At 39.5% G+C, this 14,140-nt stretch overlaps 1 protein-coding gene across 2 annotated transcripts in view; it reads left to right on the top strand.

Moving 5' to 3' along the window:
* Positions 1 to 14,140, top strand: part of ATE1 (arginyltransferase 1) — a 215,528-nt gene that overhangs the window by 97,032 nt on the left and 104,356 nt on the right. For both annotated transcript variants that reach the window (XM_019502934.1, XM_019502933.1), the window contains one exon: positions 3,310 to 3,409. In XM_019502934.1, coding sequence (XP_019358479.1) covers positions 3,310 to 3,409 — 100 coding nt within the window. The remainder of the gene's footprint in view (positions 1 to 3,309; positions 3,410 to 14,140) is intronic.

Genomic DNA, 14,140 nt, shown 5'->3' with positions numbered 1-14,140 from the left:
AAATGCCAGGCCAGTTACCACCCTGGTGAAAGGCGGGTCCAGGCACCTTAACCCCTAGCCCCCACAGCTGGGTGGGTTACCCTTTGTTTGGAGGGTCTGGAAGGTGGACCCCAAATGAAGCGCATGAGGCCATGGACTCATGAACCTGTCTGACATTTCCCCTGATGGCTCAATGCTGGAGCCAGGACTGGAAGGGTCAAAGGGCCAGGGGCCCACCACAAGGAACGCCCAAGAGCTGAGGGCCTGGGGTTCCCACTGGCCTGGAGGTGGGTGGGGGGTAGTAGCCACAGATCCTGGATGGGGGGGGGACCACACCCATGAGGGGGAAGCAGCTCAGGGAGCCATGTTTGCCATAGATGAAGGTGGTATAGGCCGCCGGAAGAGAAGAATACAGGTGGGGTTCAATTAGTAGGGTTCAGGGGCCCAGTGTGGGAGCCAGTCATTGTGAGGACATCTAGATGCCATCTGCGAGGCTTGGGCTGCGGTGTAGGGGAGGAATGGAGCCGCAAGTCGTCCCCTGGCATTGGGGCAGAAAATGGGCAGCCTCCCACTTAATTGACATCTATTAATTTATTACCCACAAGGCGTGGCGGATGAGAAGGTGGGTGGTTAGCTCAGAAACAAGTGGGTGGGCCATGGTTAAATCAGCCCCAAGAATGTTCCCTGTTACAGGCTGCTTGCTTACAGATGTAAAAAAACCCCCCAAAAACAAGAATACCCCAGTGTTTTACTTTAAACTCTGCACATTGGGTTTAGATAGATTGAATTAACTTAAGATAAAAGCACCAAAAAGCCCCGCTGAAGCACCCGATCTATACAGATGCTGCAGAGCCAGGTTGAACTAATGCTCTGGTTGTGTGCGCGTGCGCGCATGTGTGTGTGTGAGATCCCTTTTAGTAAGTGGCTGATTTCTATATTTACTGAAGTATCTAACGATGACAGCAATTTCATAAAATTAATTGGAAAGAGTTCCGGAGTTACTAGTAACAACAGTTTTTTAAGAACATTCACGATATTATCTAAGTGACCATTTTGTTTTTGGAATCATTTACTACTTTACTGGTCTAGCTTTTCCAGTTTTTTTGCCTAAATAAAAATAATTTTTCAGAGGGGTTCAGCATATGCAATATGCTATATTTTCAAATATGTGGGGTTTTTTCCTTATTTTTGTATGTATCATATTACTCTGTGAAATAGTAGAGACACAGGCCAAGCTTGTGAATGCTTGGAATGATTTTGAATTTCCTACATAATAAATTCTAAACTTTTATGTAAGTGCAACATGTTTTCATGGTTCACCTGCCTTTGAGGCCAACTTACAAATCCTGCTACTTTTGAGGCAATAAAGATGTATTCTAGCAGTAGTAGAATGGGCCAGTCTAATGTTACTCTTCCTTCAAAAAAATTAGAGGTTTAGCGAGAATTTAGGAAGTCAGACAAGGAATCTGATATCACGAAAGCTGTTGCCAATTTTACTCTGAGGAGGCCGAAACTGCACTGCAGTCTTGTCCGTTCCACTGCATGCTATTGTGAGAACTTATGGAGAAAGAGATTCAAGTGAGTGTAGAAATTTAAGTAAAGAACAAGGTAAGTTAGAAGAAAGCTACTTGAAAAGTTGTATCATTTTTAATGATTTTCATCAGAAGATACAAACTGACCACAAGATGCACTGAGAATTTCTCTATTTCCATTCCCAGAATGAAGTTCAGTCTCTTGAAGATGGCACGAATTCATGAATGCTAAAGCATGTATTCGCAATCCCTTCTTTTTATGAAAGAAGAATATATGCCAGATTCTAGTAGAACTGTTTTGCTTAGCATTATAATCCTGGTTTAAAGTTTTATATTCATTTCCTTAACAAAAGAATGAAAGCCATTTTCTGAGTGTTGGTTGGGAAGGGCAGCATATAAATCCTAATAAAATTGATGTCTATGTAGTAGTAGTGTATGGTCAGCAACTTCTACTGTGTTTTGCCAGAGTTTGCCAAATTCTCACGATCATTTTCTAACTGTAACAATGATTAGATAAGGTAATTAAAGGGATCTGCCATCCCTTTTACATATGCACTTTATATGGTTTGCAGAGCATAGGTAGACTGTCAGCCTTCTGTAACCCTTGTTAGCCTCTCTGTCCAGGTGTGGTAGTATGGAGATCTGCAAGAGGCTAATTTACCTTAAGTTTTAGCCCATGCAGAGCTCTGTGCCACCACGACTAGATTGCTTCTTAATTTAAGTTAGCACTACAGTATATGGTGTTGACATACCCTTTCGCCATCCTGCTTTTATCGGATTAAATCACAGTCAAGATTTAGTCCAGGAGGAAATAAAATTTAATTACAGATATGAAGATGGTATTTTTCCTTTTAAACCCTTTTCTCTTTCAGTTGATTCACAGTAAAGTACTCATTGAGTTTGGTATAGAATTACAGTTGAAAATATAAATATGAAATGCATTTAATTTCTATTGTAATTAAATTTCATGTTTCAGTATTTTCTAATATTCCCATTGCTAATTTAGTAGTTAAAGCCATTTTTAAATAACTGCTTTTTAGACCATTCTTCCCCAAACGCATGTACCATTAGGCACTGAAAGTAGGAGCTAGCATCCAAGTTCCAGTCTGATGCAAATTTATACTGCCAAGTTACAAAATGCCTTAAAATGGGCCTTATAATGGAAACACTGACAATCTTTGCTACAGCAGCACTTGCCCGGTACCCGTATTATAAAAAGGAAAAGTTATTGTGGAATACTGTGATGCTTTTCGCTTTTAAATTAGATGAGAAAATTGCACAACAGACAGATAGGTGAAAAATAGATTTTGCTGCATACAGATGGAGATATTTGCATGTGAATTGCCAGACCACATATAATAGAATAAACAAGAAGCTTCTCCTTGAAACTTGTTGATTTATAAAATACTCTGATGTGTGCCTGTACAGTTTTAGCCTGTCTGTATACAATGACTGGGCCAGATTTCTATAGAATTCCAGTGTGCATGAATATTAACAAGAAACTTGTTAAATGGGTACCTTTAATCACTTGCTGTTTGAATTTTAGATCAGCCACTTGGCAGGATAGAATGCAAAAATGAGGGCTTTTTTTTTTTAAATGGTTTTGTGAGGTTTTTGTTTGGTTTGGTTTTTTAAACTTACTTTTGAATTTATAATTTTCATTCTTTACTTGGTAGGATTTTGGTCTTTTAAGTAAGTCGTAAGATGTACATATCTGTGTAATATATTTCCTTTATACAAATACTATATACAAACCTATATTTGTAATTAATTGTTCCCTTTTCTTTTACATTAACAGAGAAATTGCTTTCACTAGGCAACTCCATGAAAAAGCTCCTGATCTATCTTATTATTACATGGGTTTCTACATTCATTCATGCCCTAAAATGAGATATAAGGTAATGTGTGTGTTTTAATTATTCCATTGGCCTATTTAATGCTGTTTTGAAATGTTTGTCAGTGGTCATGGAAATATAAAAATTATGAAAATACTATATTGAATTTTAACGTGGACTTTACATGGTTAAATCTCATGTTGCCTACTATTTAACTTGGCTTAAAAATTCAGGTTTTTTTTACAAATTTCTCTGCATGTGGTATTTATTATAAATTGGCTAGAAACCTATAACGCATGGCAGTTTTCAGGGTTGTCAGTATGTCACATGACCTAGTTACCTGGATATTTCATATTTACAGTAAGTCATTCCATGTATTGAGGTTTTCTTTTTCATGTTTGACTGAATGTTTATGGAAATGTTGCTCACTGACCCTTGGCAATGATCGCATGCTGCCTGGGTGTTGGGTACATTTGGGTTTCTCTCACTTCATTTTTCTATTAGGGACACAGAAGCTGCTATTATGGAGCAACCAGTGGACAGCTTGCCATTAAACAGTCTAGTACAGTGATTCTCAGCCAGCATGTTATGGCACCCTGAGGTGCCTTGAGATCCTCTGAGGGGTTTTACAGCATACCACACGATGTTAGCACTGTTAGGTGTACAAACACAATTCACCTATCACAATTCACAATCTCCTAGAGATTTCAAATAGGAATAGATAGCATTCTGTTCTGCTGTGGACTTTGAGTCTTTGCAGCAGCAGGATTGCTCTATTATTTTTCTGTATTCAAAAATCAAATGAAAACTAAGAGCTGACATTTTCCAAGGGTTGCCTTGAGTTTATAATGGTCAAGAACTGCTGCTCTAGCAGCAGCAGCTTCAGAGCAAGATGCAAGAAATCCCATGGTGTAAAGGTTTTTGGGGGGAGGGGGAACAAACTCATGAAGAGAAGGTTCTTCCTAACCCTCATTAGTAAAAAAAAAAAAAAAATTAGATTGTGACCTGGCTCAGAAGGATTTAGATCCTTTCATTATAGGAAAAAAATGGAATGTAATTCAGGATGCTCTTAACCTCCATATAGATGTATCGTATTTTTTTTAATCCTGTCAATCTGCACTTCTACCAAAAATTTACAGTAAACAGAATAAAATTAATGTCAGAAATGTTTCTTTTGCTAGAATGCTTCTGTTGGTAGCTGAAATAATCTTTTTCTCACTATAGAAAATAATATATTTAAATGTAGAAGGTTAATTGCATTTTTTTTTAGTAGGTCTCTCATCAAGAACAAAAGAGCAGTACCTTGAATTAACAGGAAAATGTCAAGTGTGAATAAGAGTTGCACTTACTTTGGGGGCAATTATTGATGGAGAGAGTGCTAGTTTCTTTTAGGAAAACAAAAAAAAAAAAAATTTTCATGTCCATAAAGCTTGAAGAGATGACTGTCTAAGTGAAAATGAAGCAAGAGCCCAATGGCTTTTACTGTGGCCCATGCTGCTTGTGACCATGATGAGTCCTTCCTTCCTAGCTGACAAAATAATTCTGGTTCTGTATTAAAAACATTCATCCCTTTTTCCTCTGCCAGCATAAGTTTATCATCTTCATGGGCCAGCCAACCCAAAAAACAGTTATCAGTAACTTCTAAGGGAGGCACACAAGTTAACACCAAAGTGCCATTTCTGTCTTCTAGTATCTTTATAGTGTGTCACATCAGTAATTGGATCTATGGGTGTCTGTCTATACATGTGTTCTGAGGTGGAGGGGGGAAGAGAGTGCTTTAATAAAGTGCCTGCAGCATCACATGTATTCAGTGCCCCATGCTTCAAAGTGGTGGTGGAGGCACTTTAGCTAAAGCTCGTTTGACACACTTTAATTAAAGTGCTCCCGCCACCATTTTGAAATGCAGGGATGCTGAATACACATGATATGGAGGCTGCTGGAGTGTGTTAATTAGCACTCAAGTCTGCTCCATCACGTGTATAGGTGCACTATCTGTTTTGACTGCTGGCTGCGATCTTTGGTATGCATTAGAAGTTTAGAATGACTTGGGGCCATTGAAGCATCAGTTTTAACAAGTCAGCAACCAGCACTGCAACATTTCTAGAAGTATGTATCTAACTTGATAAATCACCTGAATGATAACCGAATTCTATTTCTCATCGACTTGAAGACAAACATCATGTCCCAGCTCTTCGAGTTATTATTGCTAAGAACATCTGTCTTTTGCCACTGGCAATAACTCTAATATACAGTATAAAATTTGCGTCCCTAATCGAATAAAGCTCATGCACACTTCAGCATATTAGACTAGCCAACAAGCTATTGAGCTATGAAGAGTAAATGCTTTAACATATGACTGACTTAAACACTCTTTTTGTAGTTTTATTATGAATGACAATTCAACCTGTCTTCGAATCAGATTGCCCCGTGAGTTGTGCAGGTAATTGAAACTGACTCCAGCACAAATTTGATCTTCTGGGGATGCTTCCAGTTTCCATGGTGTTTCTTATTAAGTTCCCACTAGGTAGTACATTTGTTTTGAAATGCTGTATCCAATTCTTTATTACTTGGAACAAAATTCTGCCCTCACTTACACTGAAGTGACTCTTCCAACCTCAGTGGGGTTGCTTAAGGTATAAATACAAGTAGAATTTGGTCTTTATCCAGTTTATATTTCCTAATCCTCTTAGAAAACTGTGTCCCAATTTGTAATTATTCTGTATTTGCATGCAGAGTAGAATTCAAAAGTAGAGATAGTTATGCATGTATTATATTGCAATAGCAGAAGAGGTGGTGCTGCTGCTTCTGGGTGAGTGCAGATTTATGGAAGGATTTCAGGTTTTTCCACTGTTTAACAGTGACTACATGTGATGTCATTGACAACCAGGTTGATAATAATTCTATAATCACTCCTCATCACTTTTCTGAGTAATGTTCTGGAAACTAACTTGAAAATTGGGCTTTGAAATGGATAGTGCTTATATGGAGTGATTAGTGGATTTATATGTGGGTGGGTGGTAGTTTTATAGATTAAGTAAGAAATTCCTAATTTGTCATATTGGTGTTATATCTTGAACACTTTGCTTGGTCCCAGGTTTAGTAGTAAAATTCATGCCACCTTCTCTGTGCTGATGTCAGTCTGGAAAAATAATGTGATATGGCTAGAGGTTGTTAAACTGATGTTATGATAAGCACAATTTTATGGTAGAAGATAGGAGGTGTTTGGGGTGGAGGTGGCTGGGGTGACAGAATCACCATTATGTGTTTGTTGTTGTCCTGTATTCTGTTGTCCAGGATTACACATCCTGAAGCCATTTGGAAACCTGAAGCTAGTGCAGAATGTGATTGTTCACATCGGTGGTAAATTGTGATAGAAGCATGTTTGTTACAGCTTGCTGCCAGTCAGTTACCAGGTGAAGTTTACTTTTAACTGATAAAGGTAGAAAAGGCTTAGAATAGGATCACCTGGATAATCAGCCATCACCCTGTGCCATGCTGATGCAGCTGTGTTCAATGGAAGTGCTTGAGCTGGGATTTCTCTAATTTTTTAAGTAGGGACTGCTAACAGGATATCCCTTATGAAGGTACCATGGTTTTGGGATTCAGTCTCCCTGTGTCACCTGGTCTGTGAGGGTTCACATCTGTTAATTTTTAAAGTGCTGTGTGAGCCCCGTCTTTTTTGCCCGCAAGGTGATTGAGGGTGGAATGTCTGACCTGGGAATTATGGATTATTCTGAAGTTACTTTGGTGATCTTGTGGTGTAATTGCTTTCACTTTGATGTGGATCTGAATTTGAAGGCACTGATCTTGTGTTGTATCCTGTGTGGGCAGACTGCTTTGCCTCTGCAGGACTATTAGAATAATTGGAGTAGTGGTCCACTTGTGTGTAGTACAATCCAGCTTTGGGGCCTTTTAGTGGAGGTGTTGTGTATTCTCTGTCTGTAAGGTACATATAAGGTAAATATGTTAAAAATAATCATGGCTCAAAAGTTGAGAAATACAAAACAATGTTAAAAAAATACCCAAACCTGATTCAAGTGTGCATACGTTTATGAAATGGGAGGTTAAAAGTGAGATCATGCAGGAATCTCAGCAGGCTAAGAGAATGGGCCACTGATAAAGTTCAGTGTCGACAAGGGCAAGGTAATGCATGTGAGGAAAAAATTACTTCAATTATACTTGTACAGTGCTGGGTTCTAAACTGGCTATTACAACTTAAGAAAGAGACCTTGGAGCCGTTGTTGATGGCTCTTGATGTGCAGTGGCCACCAAAAAAAACCAACGATCAAGTTTTTTTTACCTGAAAATATTAGGTATCATTAAGAAAGGGAACAGAAGCCAGAATGGTCACGATTACAGAGAAGTTACCATACTATGAGAGACTAAAAACCTTAGGGTTATTCAGCTTGCAAAGAAGGAAGCTGAGGGGGGTATGATAGAGGTCGATACAATCATTAAGTGTTTGGGCAAAGTGAATAGAGAATTTATTCACCAAATCCCAGAATTCTACAACTAGGGGACATCCACTGAAATTAACAGGAGATGGGTTTAAAGTTCACAAGAGAAAATATTTTTTTTTTTACACGGCACATAGTTAATTTGTGGAACTCATCACAGGAGGTTATAGAGGCAGATAGTAAAGCCAAATTCAGAAAGAGACTCGACAAATTCATGAATGATGCATCTATTAATAGCTCTTAAATAGAGCCATCAGAGATGTATCCTCTCATCTCTTACATCTCTACACAACAATGGTGGTTGCCAAGGAGGGTAATGAACAGAAGTTAACTTGAATTCAGAGGAGATCTGGGACAAGTTCAATAAGCCAATTTAATTTAAATCAGTGAAGTCTGATACTACATCCATCCAAGTTATCTTAAACTGGTTTTGGCCATTTTGAAAAGTGGTTTATGCAGACTTAACTTCTGTTGTGTTACAGATTTGAACTGGTTTCAAATCATCTATAGCAGTTTTTGTAATTTCTGTCCCTAGCCCATATGTTCTTATGCTACAGGGCACATTTTGTTTGGATTTGATTTTTTGTTATCGAGGCCAAGATCTATTCGGACATTAAAAACTAAGCGAATAGTATTAGGCAATCGTTGACTGGTGCTTACCTGATGATGACTTCCTTTTTCTGGATAAGATCATTGTGGTTACAGCGTGTGCTGTAAGGCAACCTAAAGTGCTGACAGAAGGTTGTCCCCTCTGCAGTTTTTATACTCATTACCCTGATAGTTGAACACAGATGGTGAATTTCACTGAAGCAAAAAAAAAAAAAGTATTAAAAATGTATATGTACTGTTTTAGATTGACTCAATTTTAATTTAATTCTTTGGAGTACTAGATTTTTGTGTTTAATCTAAATCCTTATGTAAGATTATCTTGCTTTTGTTGACTTTCTTCAAGTATACCCTGGGCTTAAAACCAATTACTCAAAGCACAGTGCAGCTGCAGACTGTTTTTACAGAACTGCTGAGCAAGTTGGAGTACTGTACTGGCAAAGAACAAATTACATTTTTGGTGGTAAACGTGTGGCTTTTTCATGCAAAAGATGCTGTTTCCACAAATGCTGATATAATTTTTGGCATGCAGTGATAAATAGTGTGTAATGCCAGTTGAAGATCAGAGAGTAGAACGTACTGAAATAGAATCTTCTGAAATGGAATCTCATGGCAATGTAGTAACATTTAATAACTCTGAATTTCCAGGCAAGAGTTGAATGGCTAAAGTGTAGTTTTTCAGCCTTGGGAATCAGACCTGTAACAGCAGTAGTTATTAAAAAGGAGTTATGTTTGTCCACCCACCCCATGCACCATTTGACTGTAAAGGTGATTAAAGCAGCAGTCACAGCACCAATTAAATTATTGTTAGGTTGCAAGTGGGCGAAGAAATGTTTAAAAAATATTTCATGTTAGCTTCTTTTATATTCTTGACCCTCTAAAGATTTATTCCCATAATGGATTAATATTTATTAATGAGTTAAATAAAATCCACATGAAGTACAGTCATAACGGTTTCTATAGTCCTATTAACTGTCAGTGTGGAAAAGTTTCTTCCAGTAGAAACGTAGCCCGGGAGCTGGACTGTACAGGCATTCCTCTAGCCCAGTGATACTTAACCAAGGTCCTGTGGCACCCAGTGGTGCCCTGAGTTGTTTTCAAGGTGTAGTGGGGTTTTGCACAATGTTAGCACTGTTAGGTGTGCAAACATGGTTCACAAGATAAACATTTTGACATGTTGTGGTCATTCTAAGTTCTTTGCAACAGAAAAACTGTTCATTTATTTTTCTGTATCCAAAAATGAGTGAAAACAAAGAGCTGGCATTATCCAAGTGGTGCCTTGAGTTAGATGAAGTGTGCGTCCAGTCAGAAGGGAGCCTCGAGTCTAAAAAGTTTGAAAACCACTGCTTGAGCTGCTGAAAAACAGAAGCTGCCATAGATAGCCAGGGGCAGTTCTGTCCTGGGAGAACACCACTTTTTCTGCCAGCCAACTGATTGCTTGGTGGAAACTCTCCTAGTTGTCCCCTGTAAAATGGTAGTCCTCACTCTTTGACACTCCTCCAAGCTGGCCCAGAGGAGTGCAGGGAAGGGAAGGTGCAGTATCAGCCACTATAAAAAGGCTCTGGGTGCCTTATGGCAGGCGGATGGCATCCTGCCTTTCCTTGCACTGCTTTGGGTCAGCTGGGTGGCATGGGCAGTAAGGGGAAATCAGAGGAGCTAAGAGCCAGGCTGGGGCTGGAACTGCGCATGCAGAGGTTTTCCCCAGCCCAGCTCCTGCTAGCTTTCCCTTGCCACCCCACCCCTCAGGTGAGCTGTAGGGTGGCAGTTTTTAAAAGGTAGCAACTGGGAGCAGGTGTTGGGAAAAGCCTCTCTGATCCAGCGCTTGGCTTCCTCTTGTCACCTCCTCTTGCCAACAGCTGGGAGCAGGGCTGGGAGAGGGAGTGTCTTAGCTAGGTGAGAAGGAAGCAAGGGGGGAACCAGGAAACGTTTCTGGAGCCCTGCATCTGACAGCTTGTAAATTGCCATCCACAACTCAACTGGGCAGCAGCCTTGGCAAGGGGAAGCTGGCAGGAGCCAGCAGTGCCTTTTCCTGTAACCAGAGACTCCCTGATTTTGGGAAGAGACAGGGAGTGGTAGCTGCTGCTCCCCTCATCACCTCGTCTATGGGAAGAAGGGGGCAGCTGCCCCCCATGCCTTCTCAAGGCCATTGTGACCCCTGTCTTGGGAAGGCAGGGAGCTTTTCCTCTGGCTCCACTCCTCCTAGTCCCCAGGAGGAGTTAAGCTGTTGAAAAGTGTGCAGATGTTCAGTCTCCTGAGAGAAACTCTCCTGGGAGTAATTTTAACCCCGGTTGTTCTGGGGTTATTTTTCTCCCATTTGCCTGGGGAGAAGAAGCCAGGGCAATTTATACACTTTGGATTTCTACTGGGAGAACAGTAATTCTCCCAATAGAAACTGAATGTTCATAATGAACATTCATAATGAAAAGCATTAATGAATATCATTATCATATTTATGTCAGGATAGGTTACAATGCTGCTTCTCAGCCAGGGTGCCATAGCTCCCAGAGGTGCCTTGAGATCCTTTCTAGGGTGCTGTGGGGGACTAAGCAATGCTAGCACTGTTGGCTGTAGAAACACCTAGAGATTTTAAATAGGAATTCATAGCGTTAAAACCATTTTGTGGTCTTTTTGAGTTCTTTGCAACAGAAGAATTGCTCTAGCTTTTTTCTGTACTAAAAAATGAGTGAAAACTAAGAACGGCATTTTCCAAGGGGTGCCTTGAGTCTAATGAGGGGAGCCTTAAGTCTGAAAGGGTTGAGAAACACTGGGTCAGATTATCTTGTGATAATATTCTTTGAACTCTATTACTGGTAGATGCAGGCAATTATAGACATGCTTGGGGGGGGGGCGCGGGTGGAGCTGCGCTAATTAAAAGCACCTGGAGCATCACGTGTATCAGCATCCCCACTCTGAAAAATGGCGGCAGGGCACTTTGAGCTAAAGCTCATTGAATCAGCTTTAGTTTAAAGCATCCCACTGCCATTTTTCAGCACTGGGACACTGATACACCTGACACTGGAGTGTGCTGGATCATGGTGATTACCACGCTCCAGCAGACATAATTAATCAAGTCTGCTCTGACACATTGTAATTACAGTGCGACAGAACAACTTCCCTGTATGTATATAGGAGCCCTATGTTGGTCCCTGTGCTGGAAAAAACGCAAACCATTGGAAAGTCTGAGAAACCATCTCCGAGATTCATAATGTGAGATGCCTTTTCTTAAGACCTTTTGGACTCTGTTCTTAAGGCTTTTTGGAACTAAGCTTCCATGTATTGCTTTGCCTGTGTTAATTGAGGACTGAGAACTGTTACTCAGTGGCTATACGTTCTTTGACATGCCTAGTCTTCCAGTCTACTGAACTTGAGAAGGACCTAAAAGTGTATTTTATTTCATAGACCTTTTCTTTGAAAGTGATGATGGTAGTGGTGGTGGTGGCAGTGATGATAATTGATTCAACTAGTATCTGGCCTCAAATTGCTTTTCGTTTCTGCTTTCTTGGTGTCAAAACACTGTGTGTAGTTTGCTGTCTTAATGTTTAACTTGGGTTACCCACTGACCTTAAACTGATGGTCCTGCAAGACTCTTTTATGTTTGGTAAGGAGGTTTTTATTTGGACTAAGCGTGCTTACCCTCTAGCTTTTCCCAAGCTCCTTCAATGCCATTATTTGTCTGCAAAGTACCTTTGGTTTTAGTTTACTTTTTCACTTATTTTGGCCAATAGTCTGCTTTTACAGAAACTGTTCTATTAAGTTTGTAAATAAAAATTGGAATACTTTGAAATGTAAAACACAACTAATAGCTCCTTGCCATGTTATCACTCCATGTACTTTTTTAAGGCCATTCTGTGATTTGAAGAGGTGTTTTGACTGAAAACTTTATCCAGACTTGTATGCAGGCCAAAGTAAATGGAAGTATTTCAAACAGTCTACTTCAGTATCAAGTCATGGCCAGACATCAGATAGATGGAACACTAGAAAGGGTTCTGAAATGTCAGAAAAGAAACAAAAGACTGATTCATTTGTGATTAATCATTCTTAAACTAAATGCCTCAGACTAACTGTGGTCATAAGCAGTGCTTCTGAAATTCTACAGAACTTTATAACCAATTTTAGGGAATTTAGCATCACTTCTACAGAGCTGGAAATATATACAGTAGTAGTTTGCAGCTCCATATTCACAGAATCCAGAGTTGGCTGTCTCATATCCAGGAGTCTTGACTTCTTCATAGTTCCCTGACCATGGAATTTAGTTAACCCTTTCAGTAAACTCAAATTTGCTCCCTTAGGCCGAATGAAGAGAAATAAAACACAACAGGATATGGTTCAATAGGATGTTGCTTACAGCCACATGCTGTTGGGGGTTGGCCACTAAAATGTTAATAGGCTTGCAATACGTCTCACCAGCCCCACAAACAATTGAGCTGGCGTTTGGTTACCCCAGTGATGGACTTTTCATTTATCATCTACTTAAGTTGATGTCAGATATTAAACAGCTATTCTCTGCTATGGTTTTACTGCATAGTCTGGTAATGAGAAAATGAAATTAGTTGCAAAGCTGCCTTGAAGGGAAGTTAGGAGGATTGGGACCAGACCTGCTCAATTCTATTAATTATTACTAGATACCCAGTGCTGAATGTTTTATTTGGTTATTTATAATAATAAATGTACATTAAGATGTACACAAATGAATTTTGACCTAGTGCATTTGCCAAGGTGTGCCACAAAAACAAATTAAATATTACACACAAATTACCTTGTATTATAAGACAGCAGTCTTTTTTTAAATACATTTCATAATTTAGAGACTAAAAAAAAGTTCTTTTTTTTTTTGTTTGATATATGTTTTGATTTATCACAGGATTCCTAAAAGACAAACTAAAATTGTCAGGTGCTGTAGGATCAGAGGAAAAAAACATACTTTTGCTTAATTCTTCAATAGTACAACTTGATATCTGTCAAAATGACTCTGTTCCAATAGCAACATTAATTATAAGGAAGGAAGAGCATAAGGAGGAAGGGTTTTTCTTTAGCCTTTCTCAGCTAATAAGGATACTTTTCTATATTAATATCAGCAACTAAAGTTTAACATTCACTCCTGTTCAAATCCCATACTTTGGAGATGTGAATATATCCCATGTGTTCCACCAGTATTTTGGAGTAGGGTAACAGAGATGAGACTTCTTCTGAGTTACGGTACCAGTTTTTAACACTGAAACATTTAAGCAATTTTCCCCCAAATCCCATTACTATATGTTCAAGGATTTCAAAAGTAAGTTTGGAAGACTTGTTTTTTTTTTTTTAATTTTTGCCAGTGTTAGAGGTCTTAAAGGATTCTAATTTAAAGAAGGTGGATATGTAAGACTTTCTGGAAATTTGGGCCGTTCAAGTTGGACAGATCATTTCTAGTAACTTCAGAAAATGTTAAAGTTTTCTGTAAAATAGGGATGATAAGCTATGTATTGTGTTCCTGTGTAGTGCTTTGAGATACTGTCACGGAGTGGGGCCTATGAGCGGCCGTGATCCCGCTAGTGCCCCCTTGCCGTGGCAATTAGGAGATCAGCACCCTCTTATTCTCGCCCGCCACGTCTTTGATCTCATGTAGTCTTATATGGGAGGCTGCCTTTTATCTCCTATGATCTTAGGGTGACTTGGTGCACCCCAGCCTTATGGGCTATGCATGCCTCCTACCTCCCCTTTAGCACGCCCCAAGCCTCGCAGCTGTTCCTGA

Source organism: Gavialis gangeticus, unplaced genomic scaffold (assembly GCF_001723915.1).
Source record: "Gavialis gangeticus isolate Ggan-Ray unplaced genomic scaffold, GavGan_comp1, whole genome shotgun sequence".
Lineage (NCBI taxonomy): Eukaryota > Metazoa > Chordata > Crocodylia > Gavialidae > Gavialis > Gavialis gangeticus.
This window is presented reverse-complemented; position numbering and strand designations above follow the sequence as displayed.